Source organism: Mastigoproctus giganteus, chromosome 3 (assembly GCF_048544385.1).
Source record: "Mastigoproctus giganteus isolate SK-2022 chromosome 3, ASM4854438v1, whole genome shotgun sequence".
Taxonomy (NCBI): Eukaryota; Metazoa; Arthropoda; class Arachnida; order Uropygi; family Thelyphonidae; genus Mastigoproctus; species Mastigoproctus giganteus.
In genome coordinates, this window is record NC_143577.1 from 77,197,036 (window position 1) to 77,219,407 (window position 22,372).

Sequence of the window (22,372 nt, forward strand, 5' to 3'; positions counted from 1 at the left end):
GCCAAGGTGAGCACCCCGCCTATTCAAGAGCATGCCAGCGGTGGAAAGACGAAAAAGAAATCCAAAAACTAAAAACAGAGCTGAATATTTCCTACCCAGAGGCCAGAAAACGTATCCAACCAGTAAATAGCGGGAAACCTTCATATGCCCAGAAGGTTTCTGCTAAGAGCACTATCGGGACACAAACTGAGATGACTATACCACCAAGAGAGTCATTCACCCCGATTGCACGCTATTTATTGAGTTCTCAAAAGCCCACCAAAAAAACACAGTCAGTTGCCACTCCTATATCCGTACCTCCTAGTGCTCCACCACTACGAAAACCAAGTGGTAAAGAGCCTGAAGTAACAACAGAAAGAATGGATGTAGAGAACAAGGAGGTACAGGATGAATCAGTCTTGGAACTCTTTGCGGAGGCAGAAATGGACACGGGACATCGTCCATTCTTCCCCAAAAAAGACAAAGCCAAGACTGATAAAAGTAAGCCCTCAGCACCTCGGAAGCCGCCTGATGGACCCACCAAGCCAAAATAATGGCTAAATTCCTACAATGGAATTGTCGTGGATTCCGGAGAAATACTGATGACATCAAGGCCCTCCTGCAAAAGCACGAGCCAGTTTGCTTTTGCTTGCAGGAGACTTATCTAAAGGCAAATGATGATCCCACCCTGCATAACATCACAATCTTTCGTAAGGATAGAATTGCGGATGGTCCTGCTCATGGAGGAGTGGCTATCCTTGTGGGTAATCAGACCCCAGTTCAGCCCTTGCTAATTACAACCAGCATAGAGGCTGTTGCAATTCGCCTTACAGTGGGATTTTTAATAACGGTCTGCTCGATTTATTTGCCACCTGGGACTGACATCTCCCAGGAAGACCTTGATGATCTTGTAACGCAGTTGCCTCCCCCTTTCTTACTTCTCGGGGATTTTAACGGACATAACACCCTGTGGGGTAGTGCTAACATCAACGGAAGGGGACGAGTCATAGAGCGTATGCTCAATGACAATGACCTTTCCCTTCTAAATACTGGAACAAACACCTTCTTCCATATGCCTACCCGTACTTTTTCTGCCATTGATCTCTCTATCTGCTCCCCTTCTCTACTCCCTTCACTCACCTGGGAAGTGGAGGAGAATCCATACGGAAGTGATCACTTCCCTGTGATAACCTTGTTACACAGTGGGAGACCGTGTCTTCCTTTTAGGTTACCACGGTGGAAGTTTGATCAGGCTGACTGGAATGCCTTCCAACATCAGGCAAATTTTGACCTCAGTACAGTCAGTCAGGAGCCTATCAATGACGCAGTAACGTACATCACAGAAATCATTGTCCACGCAGCTGCTAATGTTGTCCCAAAAACATCAGCCCGGTTTCCACCATTTCCCAAACCTTGGTGGAATTCACAATGCACAGCAGCAAAAAAGGCTCAAAACAAAGCGTGGGGGATATTTCGCCGATATCCTACCACGAACAACCTTATAGCCTTCAAACGTGCACGAGCCAAAGCACGCTACATCCGTCGTCAGAGCCAAAAGGAATCGTGGATCCGTTTTACATCATCTATTAACCAGTCTACCAACTCTAAGGTAGTCTGGGATAAAATCCGGAAAATGAAGGGAAAATATACATCCCACCCTTCTTCAATCTTAGATTATAATGGATGCGCTGTTGCAGATCCAACTGCAATAGCCAATGCTCTTGGGGAAACATTCTCTAACATCTCCGCAACATCCTCGTACTCCCCAGAGTTCCTGGTCCTGAAACATAAACTGGAAAGAGAAGCACTTAATTTTAAGTCCAAGGGCCTCTATCCCTACAACGGGGATTTTACTATTCAGGAACTGAAAAGAGCCCTCGCTCTTTCCAAAGCAAGTGCTGTTGGACCAGATGGCATCCATTATGACATGATTAAACATCTTTCACCAAAATCTATGGATTGTCTGCTCCTTCTGTATAACAGAATCTTTACTGAAGGGCAGTTTCCGGATTCCTGGAGAAAGGCAATCGTTCTTGCCTTCCCTAAGCCAGGAAAGGATCCAAAAGTCACCACCAACTATCGTCCTATTGCTCTGACTAGCTGTCTGTGCAAAATCCTGGAGAGAATGGTTAATTCTCGTTTAATATGGTACTTAGAATCAAATGACCTTCTCTCCAACATACAGTGCGGCTTCCGAAGGAACCGGTCCACTTTGGACCATCTTATTAGATTGGAAGCATCCATCCGGGATGCTTTCCTAAAACGTGAACACTTGGTGTCGGTGTTCTTTGACATGGAGAAAGCGTATGACACAACTTGGAGATTTGGCATCTTAAAAGATCTGCATAGCCTTGGCCTTAGGGGGCAACTCCCCATTTTTATTAAAAACTTTTTAGCCAATCGATCTTTCCAAGTTCGTGTGGGATCCTCACTCTCTCGTTCCTTCAGCCAAGAGGAGGGAGTACCACAAGGATCAGTATTAAGTGTCACGCTTTTTGCCATCAAAGTGAATTCCATCACAGAACAACTTCCTCCAACTGTAAACTGTGCCCTCTATGTTGATGACTTTAGCATATTTTGTCAGTCATGCAACATGAGGGTTATTGAAAGACAACTGCAGAAAGCTATTGATCGCCTCAACTCCTGGGCTCTTGCTAATGGCTTCAGGTTCTCGCCGGAGAAGACCGTTTGCGTACACTTTTGTCGTAAGCGTAATCTTCATCCTGAGCCTGAATTAAAGCTCGGACAAAATGTAATTCCAATAGCAGCGGACACAAAATTCTTGGGACTCGTATTCGATAAAAAGCTGACCTTTCTGGATCACATCCGTCAACTCCGCACAAAGTGCACAAGAGGGCTAAATATTCTGCGCTCTCTTTCCTCAACATCTTGGGGTGCGGATCGATGCACCCTACTACGCATCTATCGTGCACTTGTACGATCCAGACTGGATTACGGGTCCCTGGTATACAATTCGGCCAGAGACAGTGTACTTCGTTGGCTCGATCCTGTCCATCATCTGGCTCTCCGTACCGCTATTGGAGCATATCGCACATCTCCTGTCCAGAGCTTATACGTCGAAGCAAACGAACCGCCATTATTGCTTCGACGTAAGCAGTTGTCTCTAAACTACGCTCTAAAACTGAAATCCCTGCCAGACCACCCTACGTGGCTAACCGTTTTTGAGCCACGATGGGAAAATTTGTACAACACCCGTAAGACTGCCAATCGTCCTTTTGGTATTCGTGTCCAAGAGCTACTCAAAGAACTTAATATAAAGGTAGACAGGGTTGCCCAAACACCAAAGCAACCCCTTCCACCCTGGCATGCTCATGTCCCGGCATGTGACTTGTCCCTTCGAAATTGGGGAAAGTCGGACACTCCATCGTCTGTCTACCTGCAGCTTTTTTCAGCACACCGAGCTGAACATTCTGACTTCGCGCCAGTCTACACAGACGGGTCGAAGTCAGAATCATATGTGGGATCTGCTGCTGTCTTTACAGACAGCACTACATCGGAGCAGATTCCCTCTGAATGCAGCATATTTACTGCAGAGCTGCACGCTATAGAGTTAGCCTTGGATCACATTAGTGAATGCCAATACCAACGGTTCATTTTGTATACCGACGCTCTCAGCGTGTTACAGGCTTTAATATCTGTGAGATATAATTCTCATCCAGTTCTGTCTAGCATTCAGCAGAAGATTCACGTTCTCCATGAACGTGAATATGATATCCGCTTCTGCTGGATTCCTAGCCACATTGGGATTAGGGGAAATGATTTGGCTGACGCCGCAGCCAAATCAGCAATTCCCAATAATGACCACTGCCTGTTAGTCCCCTATACAGACTACAGGCAAATAATACATCAAAAGATACATTCCCAATGGCAGGATTCGTGGAATAGACAGACTGCGAATAAGTTATATCATATAAAACCTGTAATTGAACCGTGGCAGTCTAGTCTGCGCAGGAATCGTAAGGAGGAAGTTGTTCTTGCCCGGACCCGCATAGGACACAGTCATTTAACTCATTCGTTTTTGCTGAGGGCTGATGACCCTCCTATGTGTGTGTCCTGTGGCACAATCCTAACGATTAGACACCTTTTAATTGACTGTCCAGATTTTAGCAGCACCCGTTTTACCGCTTTTAGTCATCTGACTGAGCCTTATACACTCAGTCAGATTTTATCCGACAATGACAACGTGTCTGCTGTTTTTAGCTATTTTAAATCAATAAAAGTTTTTAATTGTATTTAAAATTTGTTATTGTTATCTCTTTATTGATTTAATTTTTATATATTTGTTATTATTTATCTGGACATGGTGACCTAACTAATTAGGTCACCGAGAATTTAAACTTTTAAATATTGCATAGTCTTGGCGCATTATGGCCACAGCTGCCAATGCGCCAATAAAAAACCAAAAACAAACAAACAAACAATGCAGCAAAACTATGATTGCATTATTCCACTGCTTAGGCATCACACCTTTTCTAATGCACTTTGTGAAGAGCCTTGCCAGTTTTTGTGTTATGTCTCTTCCTCCCAATTTTAACAACTCTACAGTAACTTCATCTTCCCCCGGGGCTTTCCGATTCTTCATTTTCTTCAATGCATGTTCTACCTCATCAGGAAGAATATCGGGTATGTCGTATGTGTTGCTACTTTGCAATCCATGTTCCTCACTGCTGGTATCATTCCCTCGCTCCTTGTATAATTCTCTATAGTAGTCTTCTGCTATTTGAATTATGCCTTCTCTGTTATTTATAAGTACACCATCGCTATTCTTCAGTTTCAGTATCATTTGTCTTTCTGTATTACTGCTCATGGCTGCTGATTTAAATCCTTTGTTTTCCCTTAATGCTTGTTCTACTTTTCTTGTGTTAAATCTTCTTATGTCCTCTCTGAGTCTCTTTCTAATGGCTTTGCATAACTCAGTATACTCAATTTTCTCCCTGTCAGTGTTTTTCTTGCTCTTCATTTGTCGTCTTCGGTTCATCATGACAAGTTATATTATATTATTATATAATAATAATATAATATAAACCAAAAAACCAAAAACAACAACCACAAATCATATATGAGAAATGGTTAGCGGATGTTTGTAGAATTACTTTGTAGTTTCAGCAATTAACAATTTAGTATAATTATGTTGAATATTCAGGATTTTAGCTTCATTAAAAAGAAACGTGTGGTTTTTGTTTTTGGTTTTCAAAAAAACTCCTCTTTTTCGGCTGCACATCTATACTTTATTATCAAACCTTTTCAGCAGATATTAAGATATAATATAAAAAACTATGATACTCTATACACTAATTTAAAGGACTGCAGCATTGGGGAAGAAGTAAAACTATTTTCACTAGTTGTTGTTATTTGGTTTTTTTAGGAGCATTAGCAACTAAGGCCATGTTGCTCCGGGGATATGTGGTGGTCATTCCCTGACCTTTCCGCATCCTCCGTATTTGGTGAGCATGGGTTCGAAGCCCAGTCTAATCAAGAAGCATGTGCTACGCACTGCTGCTCTTGCCCACCTAGCTACAGAGGCGCCTCATTAGATGTAACCTCACTGTACACTTACGTTAATGTATTATATGCACTGGATATAATCTTGGAATTATTGAACAATAATACTATCAGCATTAAAAGTACCAGGTTGCCTAAAAAAGATATTTTTGAGTTAATTAAAAACTTTTTTGGTCACACACCCTCATTTTACTTAAAAGGACCCCCAGAATAAAAAAAATTAAACATATAAGTTTAATATATATTTTTTTATTTATCATTTACATGGAAGGCATTATATCTTAAATCACATTTATAAAAATCACATATAAAAAATCACAAATAAAAAAATACAAAACAAAATTAAATTGAAGTTCAAGCACAAAATTATATGAAATCATTAATGTAACAAGTGTAGTAAATGTAATGTAATACTATTTGTATTATTTATAAACAATTTACATAGTATGCATTATATCTAGAATCGCATATATAAAATCACAATCTAATTCGATGCAAAAATAAAAAACAAAACGAAATTGAAATTAAAGTACAAAGTGGTATAAATTAAATCAACAGCATTTTTTTAGTGGGAACAGTGTGCTTGAATATTTTTCATTATTGCTTGTGTATGTTGGTTTCATATTTTGGGACACAGTTACCCAAAGATCTGGTTCCAAGTTAAGTTTATTTCTAAACGTGGTTTTAATAATAGCCATTGCAGAGAAAGTCACCTCAGATAGGTACATTGATCCAAATGGAAGGATTGCATTGCTTGCTCTGCTTAACAAATCATCCCATGGATCATCTAGCCCCCCCCTACTTTGGAGACCACTAAATTAAATTATTGATTGAGGCAAATTACATTTTATTTCAGGGTAAGATTTATAGACAGATTTTCAGTTTGCCCATGGGCCTAAGCCTAAGTGGCTTAATTGCGGAGATTTACTTGGATAGAATAGAAAACATACATGTAACACCATTTTTAACAAAATTATATTTTATGGTAGATACCTCGACCATATTCTCATTATTACAGATCACAACACTACCAACGTGGTTTTACAACATTCACACTAGGTTGAAATTTACACTAGAGATAGAACTGGAAGAAACTAGAACCATCAGTTTCTTAAACTTCACACTTAAATGGCAGAAACAAGTTTTAGTATTTATCGTAAGCCCACAAATACGAGGATGTTTCTTCACCACAGTAGTTAACACTCGTATTTGTTTAAGAGGTCCATTATGTTGAACCAGTTCTTAAATGCATAAAAAAAAAGTAAAGTGCAGCCATTATCAACCCACTGCAGGATGGAAGCCTCCTCAACAATTCATGCTGAGGGAAATGGACCATAATCTGCCACGCTGGTCCAGTGCGGGTTGGCAGATCGACCGTATTCGGCAGTCAGGGGCTTGAACCCCGGTCTACTCAAAGAGCGTGTGTTACTGCACTCCCGCTCCTGCCCACTCGGCTACGGAGGCCTTAAATGCATATAAATATTCAACTACACGTCTTGCCGTACAGACAGATATAGATGAATTGACAAAAAGGTTTCTAAATAGAGAATGCCCTCTTACCTCTATTAATAGTATTAAATTGGAAGCTAAAGATAAAATAATTAACACCAGACATAATGATAGGATCAATAAAAAATATTTCATTACAATTCCATATATTGAACACTAGTACAGACAACTTAAGTCTTTTTATAGGTACTGAAATGAAAGTAGTGGCTAAACCAACACTACATTCAATGTTAAGGAATCGCACGGTATTATCTTCTTCCGAACAGTCGACCTAGTGTACATTTCTCATAGGGATTGTGAGACTGCTTTTTTTTTTTTTTTTTATGTGAACCCCAAACACGAGAGGTATTAGAACCTATAGTACTTAGTACCATGCTTGGGTTGGAGGTTGAGAAGATGAAAGAAGATATTTGTTGACATTGGACTTGAACTTCTGTAGATTGTAATTTTCAGGAAATACGTATGAAGGAAGGTTGTTCCAGAAAACAGCAGTTGAATGAATAAATGAGGAAGATGAAAAGTTGGTTCTGTGAGTTTGAAGTTGGACAGTAAATGGATGTTGGCTGGTAGCGGCACATGTTCGGACTGTTTTGAAAGAGAGAGCAGGAATTATAGAAGCCAATTCAGAAGAACAGTGCCCATGGAAGTATCTGTAGAAGAGGCATGCAGCAGAAACAGTACGTCTGTGAGAAAGTGAGTGGAGAGACTCTGTTAGAGATGAATCATTAATTAACCTAACTGCCCTCTTCTGAATGGAATCAAGAAGCCTAAGAGAGGATTTAGGGGCACCACCCCAGATGTGGGAACAATATTCCATGGCAGGGAGGATTTGCAATTTATACAGAGTGAGCAGCTGTTTGGAAGAAAAATAACGTCGAGAGCGAAAGAGAAAACCAAGTTTTTTAGATGCAGAGGAAGCAATATTTGTAATGTGCTTGTGCCAGGAGAGATTAGAAGTCAGGGTAATCCCCAAAAGAGATATATCATTTTGCCTAGAAATTGGAGTGTCACTAAAGATAAGCATAGAAGCAGAAGAATCCGTTTTGCGAGATATAAGACAAGACTGAGTTTTAGAAGGGTTGAAATCAACTAAGTTGTCTTTGCCCCACTGGAGAATTACCTGAAGATCGGCATTTAAGGAATTGGTAGCAGATTTTCAAGAAGTTGAAGCTGATTGAGCAGGACAAGGTTTCTCAAAATGGAAAGTGGAATGCAATGTGCTGTCATCGGCAAAACTATGGATAGGATTTCCAGTCAATGGAAGAAGGTCTTTAATATACAAGAGGAAAAGAGTGGGGGGAAAAACTGAACTTTGGGGGACACCGGCATTAGTGGAGAAGGTAGAAGACAGAGAGCCATCTACCATCACCCTCAGTGAGTGATCAGAGAGAAAACTGGATAACCAATTACTAAAAACAGTTGGCAAACCATAAGATGGAAGCTTGTGTAAAAGACCTTTATGCCAAACACGATCGAAAGCCTTTGAGATGTCGAGAGCAACTACTTGTGTTTCGCCGAACGTTTCCATTGAATTAGTCCATAAATGGGTAACATAAGCCAGAATATCACCAGTGGATCGACACTGACGGAATCCATACTGCCGACCGGGCTAGCCGAGTGGGTAAAGTACCTGCCCGGCAACCCAAAGGTCGCGGGTTCGATTCCCGCCTCGGGCTTGGATCAAAGTACTGCAAAAACTTTGGGAGGTGCAATATGGTCACAGAAGCCGATGCGCCAACAACTACCAAATCAAAAAAAAAAAAAAAAAATCCATACTGGCGATCGTTGATCAATGGAAGGTTTCTAGGTAGTTTAAGTGTTTGCGGTTAATTGATTTCTCCATTACTTTAGAAAGAGTAGAGGTAATTGCAATAGGACGATAATTGGATGGGAGGGATTTGTCACCTTTTTTAGCAACTGGCTGGATATGAGCAAATTTCCAAGCAGAAGGAAAAACACCTTTGGAATAAGAAAGTGAAAAAAAAAGGTGGCAAAGAATGGGAGTAAGTTCAGGAGCACAGGTTTTTAGAACAAGTGGAGAAATACCATCGGGACCTAGAGCTTTCTTAGCATCAAGATTCGTCAAAATCCTTCTGACGTCCTTTTGACGGAAGACCACAGGAGGCATTGAATGGAGCGTGTTGGGAATGGTAGGAAGTGTTTTACCAAGATCATTAATACATGAGTTGGAAGAAAAATAGGATGCTAGCAGGTCAGCTTTATCCTTGGCTGAAGTGATAACAGAACCATCTGGTTTGGACAGAGGTGGGAGCAGAGATGGGCAAAAGTTGCGGCCAATAGCTTTGGCAAGAGACCAGAATGCTCGGCTACCATTAGGGCAAGAAGCAAGTTTTCTACTCTTAGCCTGTTCAAACTCTAGTTTGGACTGATTAATAACTGCTTTACAATTGTTGTGTAGGCAGAAAATGAAACTGAAGAATTAGAAACAAGCCAATTACAATATGCAACATTCTTCTTTTGAACAGCCTTAGCACATTTATTGGAAAACCAAGGTTTAGATAAAGGATGAGATTTTAAAGTGGAGTGTGGGATAAGGGATTCCATTCCTGCAAGAATAATTTCACTGACATGATCTGAGCAATCATTGACATCAGAAGTTTTGAAACAGTAATCCGACCAAGGAAAAGAAGAAAAGAAGTCTTGCAGGTCATCCCATTTTGCATTCTTGTAATGCCAACAACACGAGGTTGGGAATAGAAAAAGATCAAGCGTATTGGCTGTATGATTAGGATTGTCCAGTATTCTTGTAGGTAAATGAACAATCTGTGCAAGGTCATTAGTAATTGCAAAAGCCTCAGCATCTCGACCTGCTGGGTCAGTGTGACTAGAAAACAGAAGCCAGCTGGAGTTGTGAACATTAAAATCACCAAGGAAAATTATCTCACTGTTAGGAAAGTCGGACTGAAGGAAGTCAAGTTGCAAAGAGAGAGGAAGTCAAAGAGCTCCAAGTGGTTAGTGGAGTTGGGAGAACGGTAGAGACAACAGATGAATTTGACCCAATGAGGTAGAGAGATTTTAAGCCAGAGAAGATCAAAGAGAGGAGATTCCAAATTGCCAAGTCTCTGACAGGGAATATCAGAACGGACATATGCACAAGTACCACCTTTGAGGCGAAAGGAATCATACAGTGAATAATTTGGGCATCTGAGATGAGCAGTAGTTGAATCAACTGATAACTGAGATTCTGTCAGAAAAAGTACATGGGGTTTGGCAGACTGCAAGTGGAAATGGACATCGTTGAGATTAGAATTGAGACCACGTATATTTGTGAAATGAATTAGGAAGTGCTTGGAAGGTTTAGATCTTTTTGCAGATAAGCTTGCTCTATTAGGTTGACAATTCATGGTGTATTCAATAGTAAGAAAAAGTGGGTGGGACATGCTGTATGAAGTAATGAAATTTCTGGATATGGCGTACACATGGTAAGAATATACCCAGATCCTTGACATAACGTGGCCTCTTCAATGCTTCCCGCATACACACTGCTCGGACTCTCTCTCCAGTCACTATCTGGCAGAGTAATATTATACAAGATTATACACTAGCTGATCCGGAAGCCTCGTAGAGAGTTACCAATAGGTTCGGTCAGGTGTACTAACTAGCAGCCAGCCTGCGAACACCGTTTTAGAGCTGTACCCTCGAAATGTAAGGAATATTGGATCTCGCCATGACGTCATCATAACCTCAAAAGTCATCAATCGTACTGCATGATGGAAGAGATAGGGAAGGGTTGGATCAACCAGATGCATTTTAAATTTTAGGGTTAAACAGCATGAAGCATTTGTTCGTGCATCGTATGCCAATGCTTCAGAATTTGCATTTCATGAGATAGATGAAAACCACCCATTTCTTTTTAATGAAGCTAAAATCCTGAATATTCAGCATAATTATACTAAGTTGTTAGTTGCTGAAACTACAAAATAATTCTATAAACATCCGACGACCATTTCTCATATCTGATTCATGGTTGTTCGAACACATACACGCTAAAGATTAATCTCATATAATAATGTAACACACACACATTACATTCGTCAATTTTATTCCAATCCGTGAGCACAACACATGTTGAAAAGTTTTGGTCCACTTCAAGGAGAAATTTTTTAGCGGATTTTATTCATCATATTTTAATCATATTCTAACTTATTTTTAACCAGCATTTTTTTTCTGAAAATGTCTTCGATCACTAGAGGTTACGTGGGGTTTGATGTTTCTGGGGTTGGGTTGGGGTCTATGACTGTGATCTCCACCGTGGAAAATCAGTTCAGTTGACTGTGACATGTTTCTCATAAAATGGAAACAGAGAAATATCACAAGTCAACATATGAAACAGCTCCTTTCCTCTTATGTAACGCAATTCTCTGACTATTCTCATCTGTATACTGATGGATCCAAGATGGCCACACACGTTGGTGCTGCTGTTGTATTGCCAAACAACATAATCTCACAGTCTCTTCCAATAGAGTGCAGTATCTTTAGTGCTGAATTGTTTACAATAAGTCTCGCTCTAGATCACATTGCCAAAACTTCCCTCGTAAAAAGTATCATTTTCACAGACTCATTAAGTGCAATATATGCTTTACAGACAGTAGATCATCCATCTCATCCGTATGTAAGAAAAATTCTTTCCTCCTTATCACACCTTAGGGAAAACAAACAAAGAGTCAGATTCACTTGGATTCCTGGACATTCTGGAATACTCGGCAATGAACGTGCGGATGATGCTGCAAAACATCCATCTAACAAAAATTCTCACTTGCATAAAATACCGCTCAATGACTTTAAAAACATCAATCGAAAAGCCTCTGAAAATATATGGATGCAGACCTGGAAATCTCAAACAAACAAATTATACCAAATCAAACAACAGCAGAAATCCTGGAAATCAAGTTTTCGGTCAAACAGACATGAAGAGGTATCCTCGCCCGGCTTCGCATCGGACACACACATTTAACACACTCTTACCTCCTAATGAAAGACGATCCTCCACAATGCCCTCAGTGTCTGACCACACTAACAGTGAAGCACATCATCATAGAATGTCCACGATACCAAATTGTCCGCCAATCAGCTTTCAAATCGCATTCAAATGAGCCATTAAGCCTTGAACTCATTATGGGAGAAAAATCAAACGTCAGTGAACTCTTATCATACCTCAGCTTAATAAACTTAACTAATCATATCTAATATGTTAAATCAGTAACAATATAACAGGAAATAACAAAACTTGAACAGGCGCAATATACCCGAAGTTGCTCTTGCACCATTAAACCCCAAACAACAACAACAACAACGACTGTGATCCTGGGGTATTGAATTACTTGTTGGCTGATGGTGAGGAGTACATTTCGACTTCTAAAATTGGTTCGAAAATTATTTTAAATTATCATTTGTAATTTATTGATATTTGAGGAGAGTTGGATAAGAAGAAATCCTATAGACTGAATAAAGGTAATTCCTTTTATTCTTGAATATTAATATTACATGGAATAAATTGAGCCTATGGAAGCTCTTACGTACTTAGTATAGATGGGTAACATAAGCCAATATATTGCCAGTAGATTGACACTAACGGAATCCATATTGGCAATCATTAACCAGATGGAAAGTTTCTAGATAGTTTAGGAGTTCGTAGCCAATGGATTTCTCCATTACTTTAGAAAGTATAAGTGCAATGGGACGATAATTGAATGGAAGGGATTTGTCACCCTTTTTTTAGGAACTGGCTGGATATAAGCAAATTTCCAAGAAGAACACCAGGGGAATAAGAAAGTGTAAAAAGGTGACACAGAACAGGAGTAAGTTCAGGAGTACAGGTTTTGAGAACAAATGGAGAAATACTACCAGAATCTGGAGCTTTCTTGGCATCAAGATTATTCAGAATTTTTCTGACATCCTTTTGACAGAAGACTACAGGAGGCATTCAGTGGAGTGTACCGAGAATGGTAAGTGTCAATTTACCAAGATCATCAATACAAGAATGAATATTTTGCATCGACATTCACACATGAGGAGTTATTCAGCGAGGGGAATGCCGGAGGTGTATTCAACTCTGGCAGTAAGCTAGAGAATGTTGTAATAACTGAGAGTAAAGTGGAGGAGAAATTGTTGAAGATAAATACAAGAAAGGCACCTGGGGTGCATGGGATCTATCCAGTTATATTAAAGGAGGCACAAAGGAAGTAAGCAAACCCTTAGCCATAATTATGAGAGCTTCCTTGGACTCAGGGGAAGTACCCATGGACTGGAGATGTGCAAATGTGACCCCAATTCACAAAGGAGGATCAAAGGGTGACACAAGTAATTATAGACCTGTTAGTTTAACTTCTGTTCCTGGAAAATTAATGGAGGCACTGGTTAAAGAAGCACTGTAGGATCATCTAGACAAAACTTCAGTTATAGCTCAGACACAGCATGGTTTTGTTAAGGGGAAGTCTTGCCTGACCAATTTGATTGGATACTATGATGCAGTCATAAAAGAACTGGATGCAGGGAATAACTTTGATATTATATACTTGGATCTTAGAAAGGCTTTTGATACTGTTGCACATGGAAGACTGCTGCACAAATTGGAGCAGTGTGACATTGGAGGCAAATTGCTGCTATGGATAAAGGGGTGGTTGAGGGGGAGAAGACAGAGAGTGGTAATCAATGGACACTGCTCAACGTGGACTAATGTTATTAGTGGAGTCCCTCAGGGTTCAGTATTGGGTCCATTATTGTTTTCTGTATTTATAAATGATATTGATGATGGTATATCAAGCTTAATGTCCAAGTTTGCAGATGATACGAAGGTTGGCAGGGTTGTCAAGGACACTACTGACACTATGCTACTGCAACAGGATCTGGAAAGGTTGAGCAGATGGGCTGAGAGGTGGCAAATGAAGTTTAAACATTGACAAATGTAAAGTACTACACATGGGAAACAGCAACCCCAGAGCAACGTATCAACTCTGTGGTACTACACTGACAGTGGTAGAGAATGAAAGGGACCTGGGGGTGGTTGTGCAGGCAGATATGAAGTTTTCTGAGCACTGCAGACGGGCTGCAAGAGTAGCTCATGGTGTATTGTCGATGATATATAGGAATTTTTCTAGCAGGGATAAGGAGGTGATTATTCCCTTGTATAAGGCAATGGTCAGGCCACACCTTGAATACTGTATTCAGGTCTGGAGGCCTCATTTTAAGAAGGATGTAGAGCTGCTGGAACGAGTACAGAGAAGGGCAACAAGATTAGTGAATGGAACAAAGGGGTGCTCTTACGAAGAAAGGCTTAAGTTTTGCAAATTACAGTGTCTGGAGACTAGGCACCGGCGAGGTGATCTGATAGAGGTGTATAAAGCATTGAATGGTTTGAGCATGCTCAATGCTGATGGGATTCTTCCTCTTGCTCAGAATAATCACCTGAGAGGGCATAAATTCAAATTGAGAAAAGACAGATGTAGGGAATTTTCCTTTAGCCAGCGGGTGGTTGGTTGGTGGAATAGACTTCCATCCCTTGTCGTGGAAGTTGATAGCCTAAATAAGTTTAAGGCTCAGCTGGACAGGTATTTCGAACGAACAGAGGGGTGAAGTTGAAGTGGTTATTTTTTATTTATTTATTTATTTTTTTTTTTTTTTTTTTTTGGCTGATGCTGCATAAGCTTGCTTTCTTGCATCAAATGCCTCTACTAATGCTAACGCTAACCTCATCTGCATATAGCACCACTGACCAAATGTCATCTCATTGTAGTTATTAGTCTATGCAGAATTTGTAGGGATGGAATTTGTGCTTCTTGAACATTTTGTACACAGGCCAATCCCAGCCACTCAGGGAACCTTTTGAATAGATTGGTGCATTCACATTTCATGTAGATGTTTATGGACATCCAGAGTGAAACTTGTTTGTCATGAAAAATATTCTTGTTTATAAAAGTTGCCTAAAATAAATAAATAAATAAATCATAATGGCTAATACAATAGAACTAGCAAGCTCTCAATAACTAACCGCTAATAATATCAAAGTATCACTGCAGCTTCTTATCCGCATTTCTATATATTACTAAGGAAAAAGGACTTTTATAACACTTTATATATAAAGAGAAGTTATTCCAGTTGTGATAAACAGTTCTTGTTATTAATTTTTGCAGTGCTGTGGTAATACCTTGTAACATCACAACCATACCATTATTCCTAAGGATTAGATCTGCACCCTGCATACTTGGACAGTGTGGAAAATATGGTGCCTGTTTTCAATATGTCAGTGGTGGTTTCATTTTCAGTACATGTAGCTGTACAGCAGGTAAGGATATTACTATATTTAGGTTGAATAACAAAAGACATATACACAGACATTTCATAATGAGCTTAGAATAATGAATTCATAGAATACTTTCAACATCAATTCAAGACCTGAAAACAATGAAAAGAGCTCAAATAAATAGTTGTCTAATTCTGCACTTATGAAGCTATGGAAATTTTAATTTTAAAAATGACTATAGAGTTTTCAGTGATAAAAACTAATAAGAAAAAACTAAAAGAATAAGCAAACATGTACTTAGTATGAATAAACATTTTGTTAGGCATGCATGTCTGCCTCTTCTTATTTTTTACCATTGAAAAGTTAATAGCCATCTTTTAAAATTCAACCAGCCATAGCTCTGTAACCCTTCGGAATCAGACACATGTTTATATAAACTTTTCTCGTTGTTTCAGGTCTTGAATTGATCCTGGAGTTATGGCACACATTATGAAACACCTTGTGCGTGCGTGGGCATGTGTGTATGTGAGAGAAAGAGAGACATGTTTTGGTTGTGCTCTTGTGATGAAAATCTTTGCTGAAATTTTCATCACAAAAATCTTTGTGTGAAATTCACCGTAAGAGAATTGAATAGAGAGTTAGTTTATTTGTGACATACTTGTATCATATTAATATTTTTGTTCAAACAGTTGTTGCTCTATATCCGCTTCTTTAATTTTTGAGTAGTTGTAAGTCAGATATGAAGTTCTCTAAGTAGAGTAGAGTAGAGCAGACCAGACAGGCTACCAGTAAGCTCATTCTGTTTTGTTAATAATATATAGGAATTTCGCCAGCAGGACTAAAGAGGTGTTTATCCCATTGTATAAGGCAATGGTCACATCACATCTTGAGTACTGCGTTCAGGTCTGGAGGTCACATTTTAGGAAAGATGTGAATCTGTTGGAGCAAATTTAAATTCTATCCAGTGGGACCAACTGATGATGTTACTAACTGCAATTTCTAAATGGTAAGCATTCAAAGAATTAATCTTGGAAGCTACTGGGCTTTTCATACCAACTCAGAAATACTGTTCAAGGTTTAGGCCTAAATGGATATCAGATGAACTAATGAGACATGTGGAAGAGAAGGAAAATGCATGAGATAAATATAAATTAACAGGTGACACAGAAGCCTATGGTAGATATAAGTTGGTCTGTAATCAAGTCACAAAGGAGGTTAGGTAGGCAAAGGCAGATTACGAGAAATCTTTGGCAAAGGATGCAAAGAAAAAACAGTAAAGACTGCTTTACTTATGTAAACTCTAGACGGAAGGGGATGATTCAGATTGGTCCACTCGGTATCAATGGTTCAACTGTTGACAATTCTACTCAGGTAACTAACATACTGAATGAGTATTTTGCATCTACATTTACACATGAGAAGTTATTTAGGGAAGGGAATGCCAAAAGTTTATCAAACTCTAACAAGGAGCTATAGGATTTTGTAATAACTGAGAACAAAGTAGAGCAGAAATTTTTGAAAATAAATATAAGAAAGGCACCTGGGGTGGATCAGATCTATCCAGTTATATTAAAGGAGGCAGCAAACTAAGTAAGCAAACCTCTAGCAATGATTATGAGAGCTTCCTTGGACTTGGGGGAGGGAGGTCCTCATGAACTGGAGATGTGCAATGTAACCCCAATTCACAAAGGGGGATCAAAGGGTGATGCAAATAATTACAGACCTGTTAGTTTAACTTCTGTTCCTGGGAAATTAATGGAGGCACTAGTTAAAGAAGCACTGCAGGATCATCTAGACAAGACTAGATGATCCTGCAGGATCATCTAGACAAGACTTCAGTTATAGTTCGGACACAGCATGGGTTTGTTAACGGGAAGTCTTGTCTGACCAATTTGATTGGGCTATGATGTGGATGCAAAGAATAATTTTGATATCATATACTTGGATCTTAGGAAGGCTTTTGATACTGTTGCACATGGACAACTACTGTACAAATTGGAGCAGTATAGCATTAAGACCAAGTTGTTACAATGGATAAAAAGATGGTTGAGTGGGAGAAGACATAGAATGGTAGTCAGTGGACACTGCTCTTCGTGGACTAATGTTATTAGTGGAGTCCACCAGGGTTCATTGTTGGGTCCATTGTTGTTTTGTATATTTATCAATGATATTGATGAAAGTATATCATATCGGACTCAATGTCAAAGTAGTTTGCAGCAGTGTACTAATGGCAGTACACTGCTGCAACATGTTCTAGAAAAGTTGAGCAGATGGGCTGAGAGGTGGCGACTGAAGTTTAACATTCACAAATGCAAAGTACTGCATATAGATAGAAGTAACCTCAGAGTAACGTATCAACTGTGTTGTTACTACACTCAGGGTGGTATAGAATGAAAAGGATCTGGGAGTAATTGCGCAGTCAGATATGAAGTTTTCTGAGCAATGCAGGCAGTCTGTGCTTTATATCTTTAAAGCGGGGATCCACTGTATTTTGTTGGGAGATCCCTGTGCTATTGAACTTGTGCTTGTTTGAGACCATAAGAAATTGTGACTTCAAAGTGTGCAGTTCGTGACTTTTAAAGAGAGCAGAAGGTACACGAAATCTAGATGCTGCAGAAGAGATGAAGAGCAAGAAAATTAAATGAACGTATATTATCTGACATATAAGTATCACAGTTTGCAAGGTAAGACATTTGTTCAGTTATTACTATTTAAATTACTACTATTATAAGAATAAAGTTGAAATATTAAGTTATTACTGATAGTTATAAAAAAAATGGTGTATTTTTATTAGCTTTTGGAATGTAACCCCCTTTTTGTACTGGTTCTTAGTACCATATAACATGGTTTCACATTACACGAGATTTTGTAGGAACCAAACTACCGTGTTATATGAAGGTTACCTGTACATTCAATGAGTAAATGTGCCCAACTCTGGACAGACCCACAGAAACAGAGATCGGTATTTAGTAGACCTAGTTGGTAGAGTTTCTGGTTGAGGAACCAGTGTCCAGTGACCACAAAGGAGATTTTCATGCTGACAGAGACAAACTGCAGCATCTAGGATGCAGTGTCTGGTCTGGGATCTGATTAAGATGTTTAAGGTTTTGAATGGATTCAGTGAGCTCTATGCTTGGTGAATCCTTCCTATTATTCAGAGCATACAGGAGGGGGCATAAATTCAAATTAAGGAAGGGTGGTTGATTGCTGGAACAAACTCCCATTTGGCATTATAGTGATGGGTAGTTTAAAGATAAATGACATATCATTAGAAAGCTATCATTGAAGTTTATAATATTAACCAACATAAATAAATTAAACATTTTCTTAATTATAAATATGAATAATGAACAATGAGTATTAGTAGCAGCAAATATTGCAAGAAAGCAACAAAAAAAAAAAAAAAAAAAAACAGTACTTCTTATATCACCTCTCCATCCCTTCTAACAGCTTGTCTAGTTCTTGAATTTGTTCAAACTACTCACCTCTACAGCACCAGATGGGAGTTTGTTCCAACAATCAACCACCAATGAAGGAAAATTTCCGCATATCTGTCCTACAACCACCCTTTCTCAGTTTGAATTTATGCCCCATCATTTGTGTACTCTGTCCAAGAGGAAGAATTCTGTAGCATTGAGCTTACTCAATCCATTCAAACCTTTAAACACCTCAATGACATCTTCTCAGATATGTAGTCTATATGTGCTACAGTTTGCAGAACTGAAGCTCTTTCCTGGTAAGAGTACTCTTTTGTTCCTCTCACTAATCTTATTGCTCTTCTTTTTACCTGTTCCAGTTTTACCTGTTCTTCATCATTCCTAAAATGAGGCCTCCAGACATGTATGCAATATTCAAGATGTAGCCTTACCATTGCATTATAGAATGGGATAATCACCTCCTTATTCCTTCTGCCAAAATTCCTGTATATCATTGACAAACCTCCATGAGCTGTCCTGGCAGCCTGTCTGCATTGCTCAGAGAACTTCATATCTGACTGCACAGTTATCCCCTCCCTCCAAATCTTTTTCATTCTCCACTACCCTGAGTGTGGTACGACACAGTTGGTACATTAAATTAAACTGGAATTACTGCTCCCATATTAAGTACCTCAATTTGTCGATATTAAACTTCAATTTCCACTTCTCAGCCCTTTCACCTAATTTGACTGGACCTTGTTGCACAGTAGCATACACTGATTTCTGTGATACACCCTGCCAACCTCAGTATCATATACAAGATACATGACATGTATAGTATCTTATGTAAGGCCTCTCCCAAACACTAGTTCAACTCTGCCATGGTACACTGTGATGTTACAGAAACTCTGCAGAAAGGGGCCAGAAATGTGTGTAAAGCTATGTTTGTGCCGTGTATGTGTTTGTTATATTGTTTAGTTGTTTCTGGCTGCTTTGCTTTCAGGAAGCAACAAGCACCAGGGAGGTGCATCCTGATACCCGTCTACACCACATTGAGGCAAGCCCAGTGGTGAGCTATAGTGGGCTCGTGAGAGCCCATTTTTGAGACAATCATTTATTTTACAAATGAAATCCTGAATGCAGTTATTGAGTATCCAGAGCTGAAACTACGGTGGGTCGCACGGGGCTCCATCCCCAGCATTTTAATGGCGCAATAGACCAGTTATGTATTTTAAAATTGCTTCATTTTTTTATTTAATTACAGTTGGGCCTCTGTTTAACAAACTTCTTTGTAGCAGATTTTTTTTTGAATTCCCCCTTGGAAAAAATTTCCATATAACGACGGAATTACAACTTTGTATGCATTGTTCTCACCTCTGGCCTTGAGGCAATTTAGGTAATTAGAAAGCAAGAATCAAGGGTGAAAGGGATTATCGCTTCACAATGTTAGTGGTGTCCGTAAAACCTAAGCAGTCACATATTGAGAAGTTACCGCTAGTCAATATGTTTTCCATAGCCAGTCAGAGGATTAAGAAGATTCCCGACACAGATAATAGCCTCTGGTTAACCTGTGTTGTGGTTCCCCTTTACTCTGCCAAACAGGTGTTTTTCGGAGAAGTGAGTGAACCACACCTTCCAGTAAATTTCTCCATCTATGTTTACATGGTCATAGTAGCTGAATATCCGTATGATTCCGACATTTTGCACAGTATTCGAACAACTAGTGACAGTAGCAGCGTGGGGGGTGATTGAAGCAGCTAAGATATTACATAAATTTTATGAAGATAAAATGTTGGCAGATTTTTAAACTTCGTCGAGGCTTTCACTGTGCAGAAAATGTTCTAAAATATAATGCCATACAGGCAATAATTAAAAAAAAAAAAAAACTATGTTCATTATATCACCAATCTCCAAAAAACCAGTGTGAATTAAGGATGATTGCTAAAGAACTTGATGTTGAAACTATAAAGATCTATTGTGTGTTCAAGCCACAATGTAGCTTGTGGAAGGCAATTGCGGGTTGGAGCAATTATCCTGCTTTGTGCAAACATTTTGAATCGGAAGTTAAATATTGTGGATTATTAAACCGACTTTTAATGCAGAATTTCTTAACGATTTAGCACTGACTGTGACATCCTTCAGGAGCTCTCTTACCTTTCAGAAGCTTTACAGAATCACTATGGTAAAAGCAGATAAATTAATTATTCGAACTATCAATGCTATTGCTAATTTGAAAAATTCTGAAGGAAATTATGAAGCTAAAATTGAGAGCATGTTGAAGTGGAAAGAAATTGAAGGAGTCAAAATCGAAAGTAAGAACACGTTTAAAAAATTACCTCATGACAAGTTATTAAATGCATTGTTTTATTAATGTAACAGAGAGTGATTTTGAGATTTTTAAGAGAATGAGATTTTTAAGACCATTATTAGGCTTTACAAGACTAGACCACCAAAGAAATTTAGATATTTGCGAGAAAGTAAAAGTAGATAACATAGTAAATGACATAAAACGGTATCAGAAAAATTGGATCAGCCACCTAGAAAGAATGAATCCAGACCGGATCCCAAAATTAGCCTTTAACTACAAACCTACAGGCAAGAGAGATGTGTGGGTCGACCAAGACAACAATGGCGAGATCAAGACCACCTACAAGAGCTACAATGGAACAGGTCTTAAAAGACCTAAGCCGGACTAAATTTTTTAATTAAATTTTTTAAAATTAAATGAAGAAAATAATGATAACATTGAAAGAAATTTTAAACATATGCTACCAGAAATCATAGAATATGAAATAACTTTCATCTCGGTGGCAAGATGGTGAAAACCCAATGAGAAATTTACGTTTTCTGATAAAATATGACATAAAAATTAATGATTTTGGAGATTTTGTCAAAGACAGTTTATCTTTAAAATCTAGTGAAATTCCCTTTTCAATTAAGAAAGCCAGAAATATCTTTGAAACCATTGCGATTAGCAGTGCTGAAGCTGAGTGAGCTTTCAGCATAATGAATAGATATTGAAAAGTTGAAAATTAAACACATTGCAGATTATGATGACCATACATAAAAATGGAAAACCATTGCTTCAGTTTGATCTGGATCATTGCGTCAAATCATCCTCTGTAATCATCGCTCAGCTATTGAGCAAAGCAGAATATTAACAACAAATATTAATAAAAAAGTAAATTGCATATGGCAATTTTTAGAATAAATTTTTCTTGAATATTTGTGTAATTTTTTTTTCATGTAATCTGTGATTTTTGCATACCTTTTCTAGAATAGTTTGTTTTTTATGTAATATTTTTTATATTATGGAATGTTTTGTGATAGTTTTTATTTGTGATATGGGAAATATTTCATGTTATTTATTATTTGCAATATTAAAATTTTATCATGAAAAAATGTATCCATTATATTTCCCTAGTTGTAAAAAAAAAAAAGAATAAAACAAGTCACTCGTCTGCCGAGCACGTGCAGTAGATGGTTTTATGTGAAACATCCTTTTGCATTTCTTTTAGATATTTTGATTTGTATATGTTGATTACGAGATAAAAGAGCTTTTGTATTGTAAATATTGTATTGATCATTCACAAATTTCCGTAGTTTCTGGAAGACAAGATACAATGGATTTATGATGGCTATAGGAAGAGATGTATACTTGCGATTGCAACTTATCTAAATGTCT

At 38.6% G+C, this 22,372-nt stretch overlaps 1 protein-coding gene across 1 annotated transcript in view; it reads left to right on the forward strand.

Annotated features, from left to right (window-relative positions):
* The window catches only part of LOC150088094 (transmembrane protein 8B-like), a 265,188-nt gene that overhangs the window by 168,997 nt on the left and 73,819 nt on the right, over positions 1-22,372 (forward strand). The window contains exon 8 of the mRNA XM_090370569.1: positions 15,162-15,313. Coding sequence (XP_090226695.1) covers positions 15,162-15,313 — 152 coding nt within the window. The remainder of the gene's footprint in view (positions 1-15,161; positions 15,314-22,372) is intronic.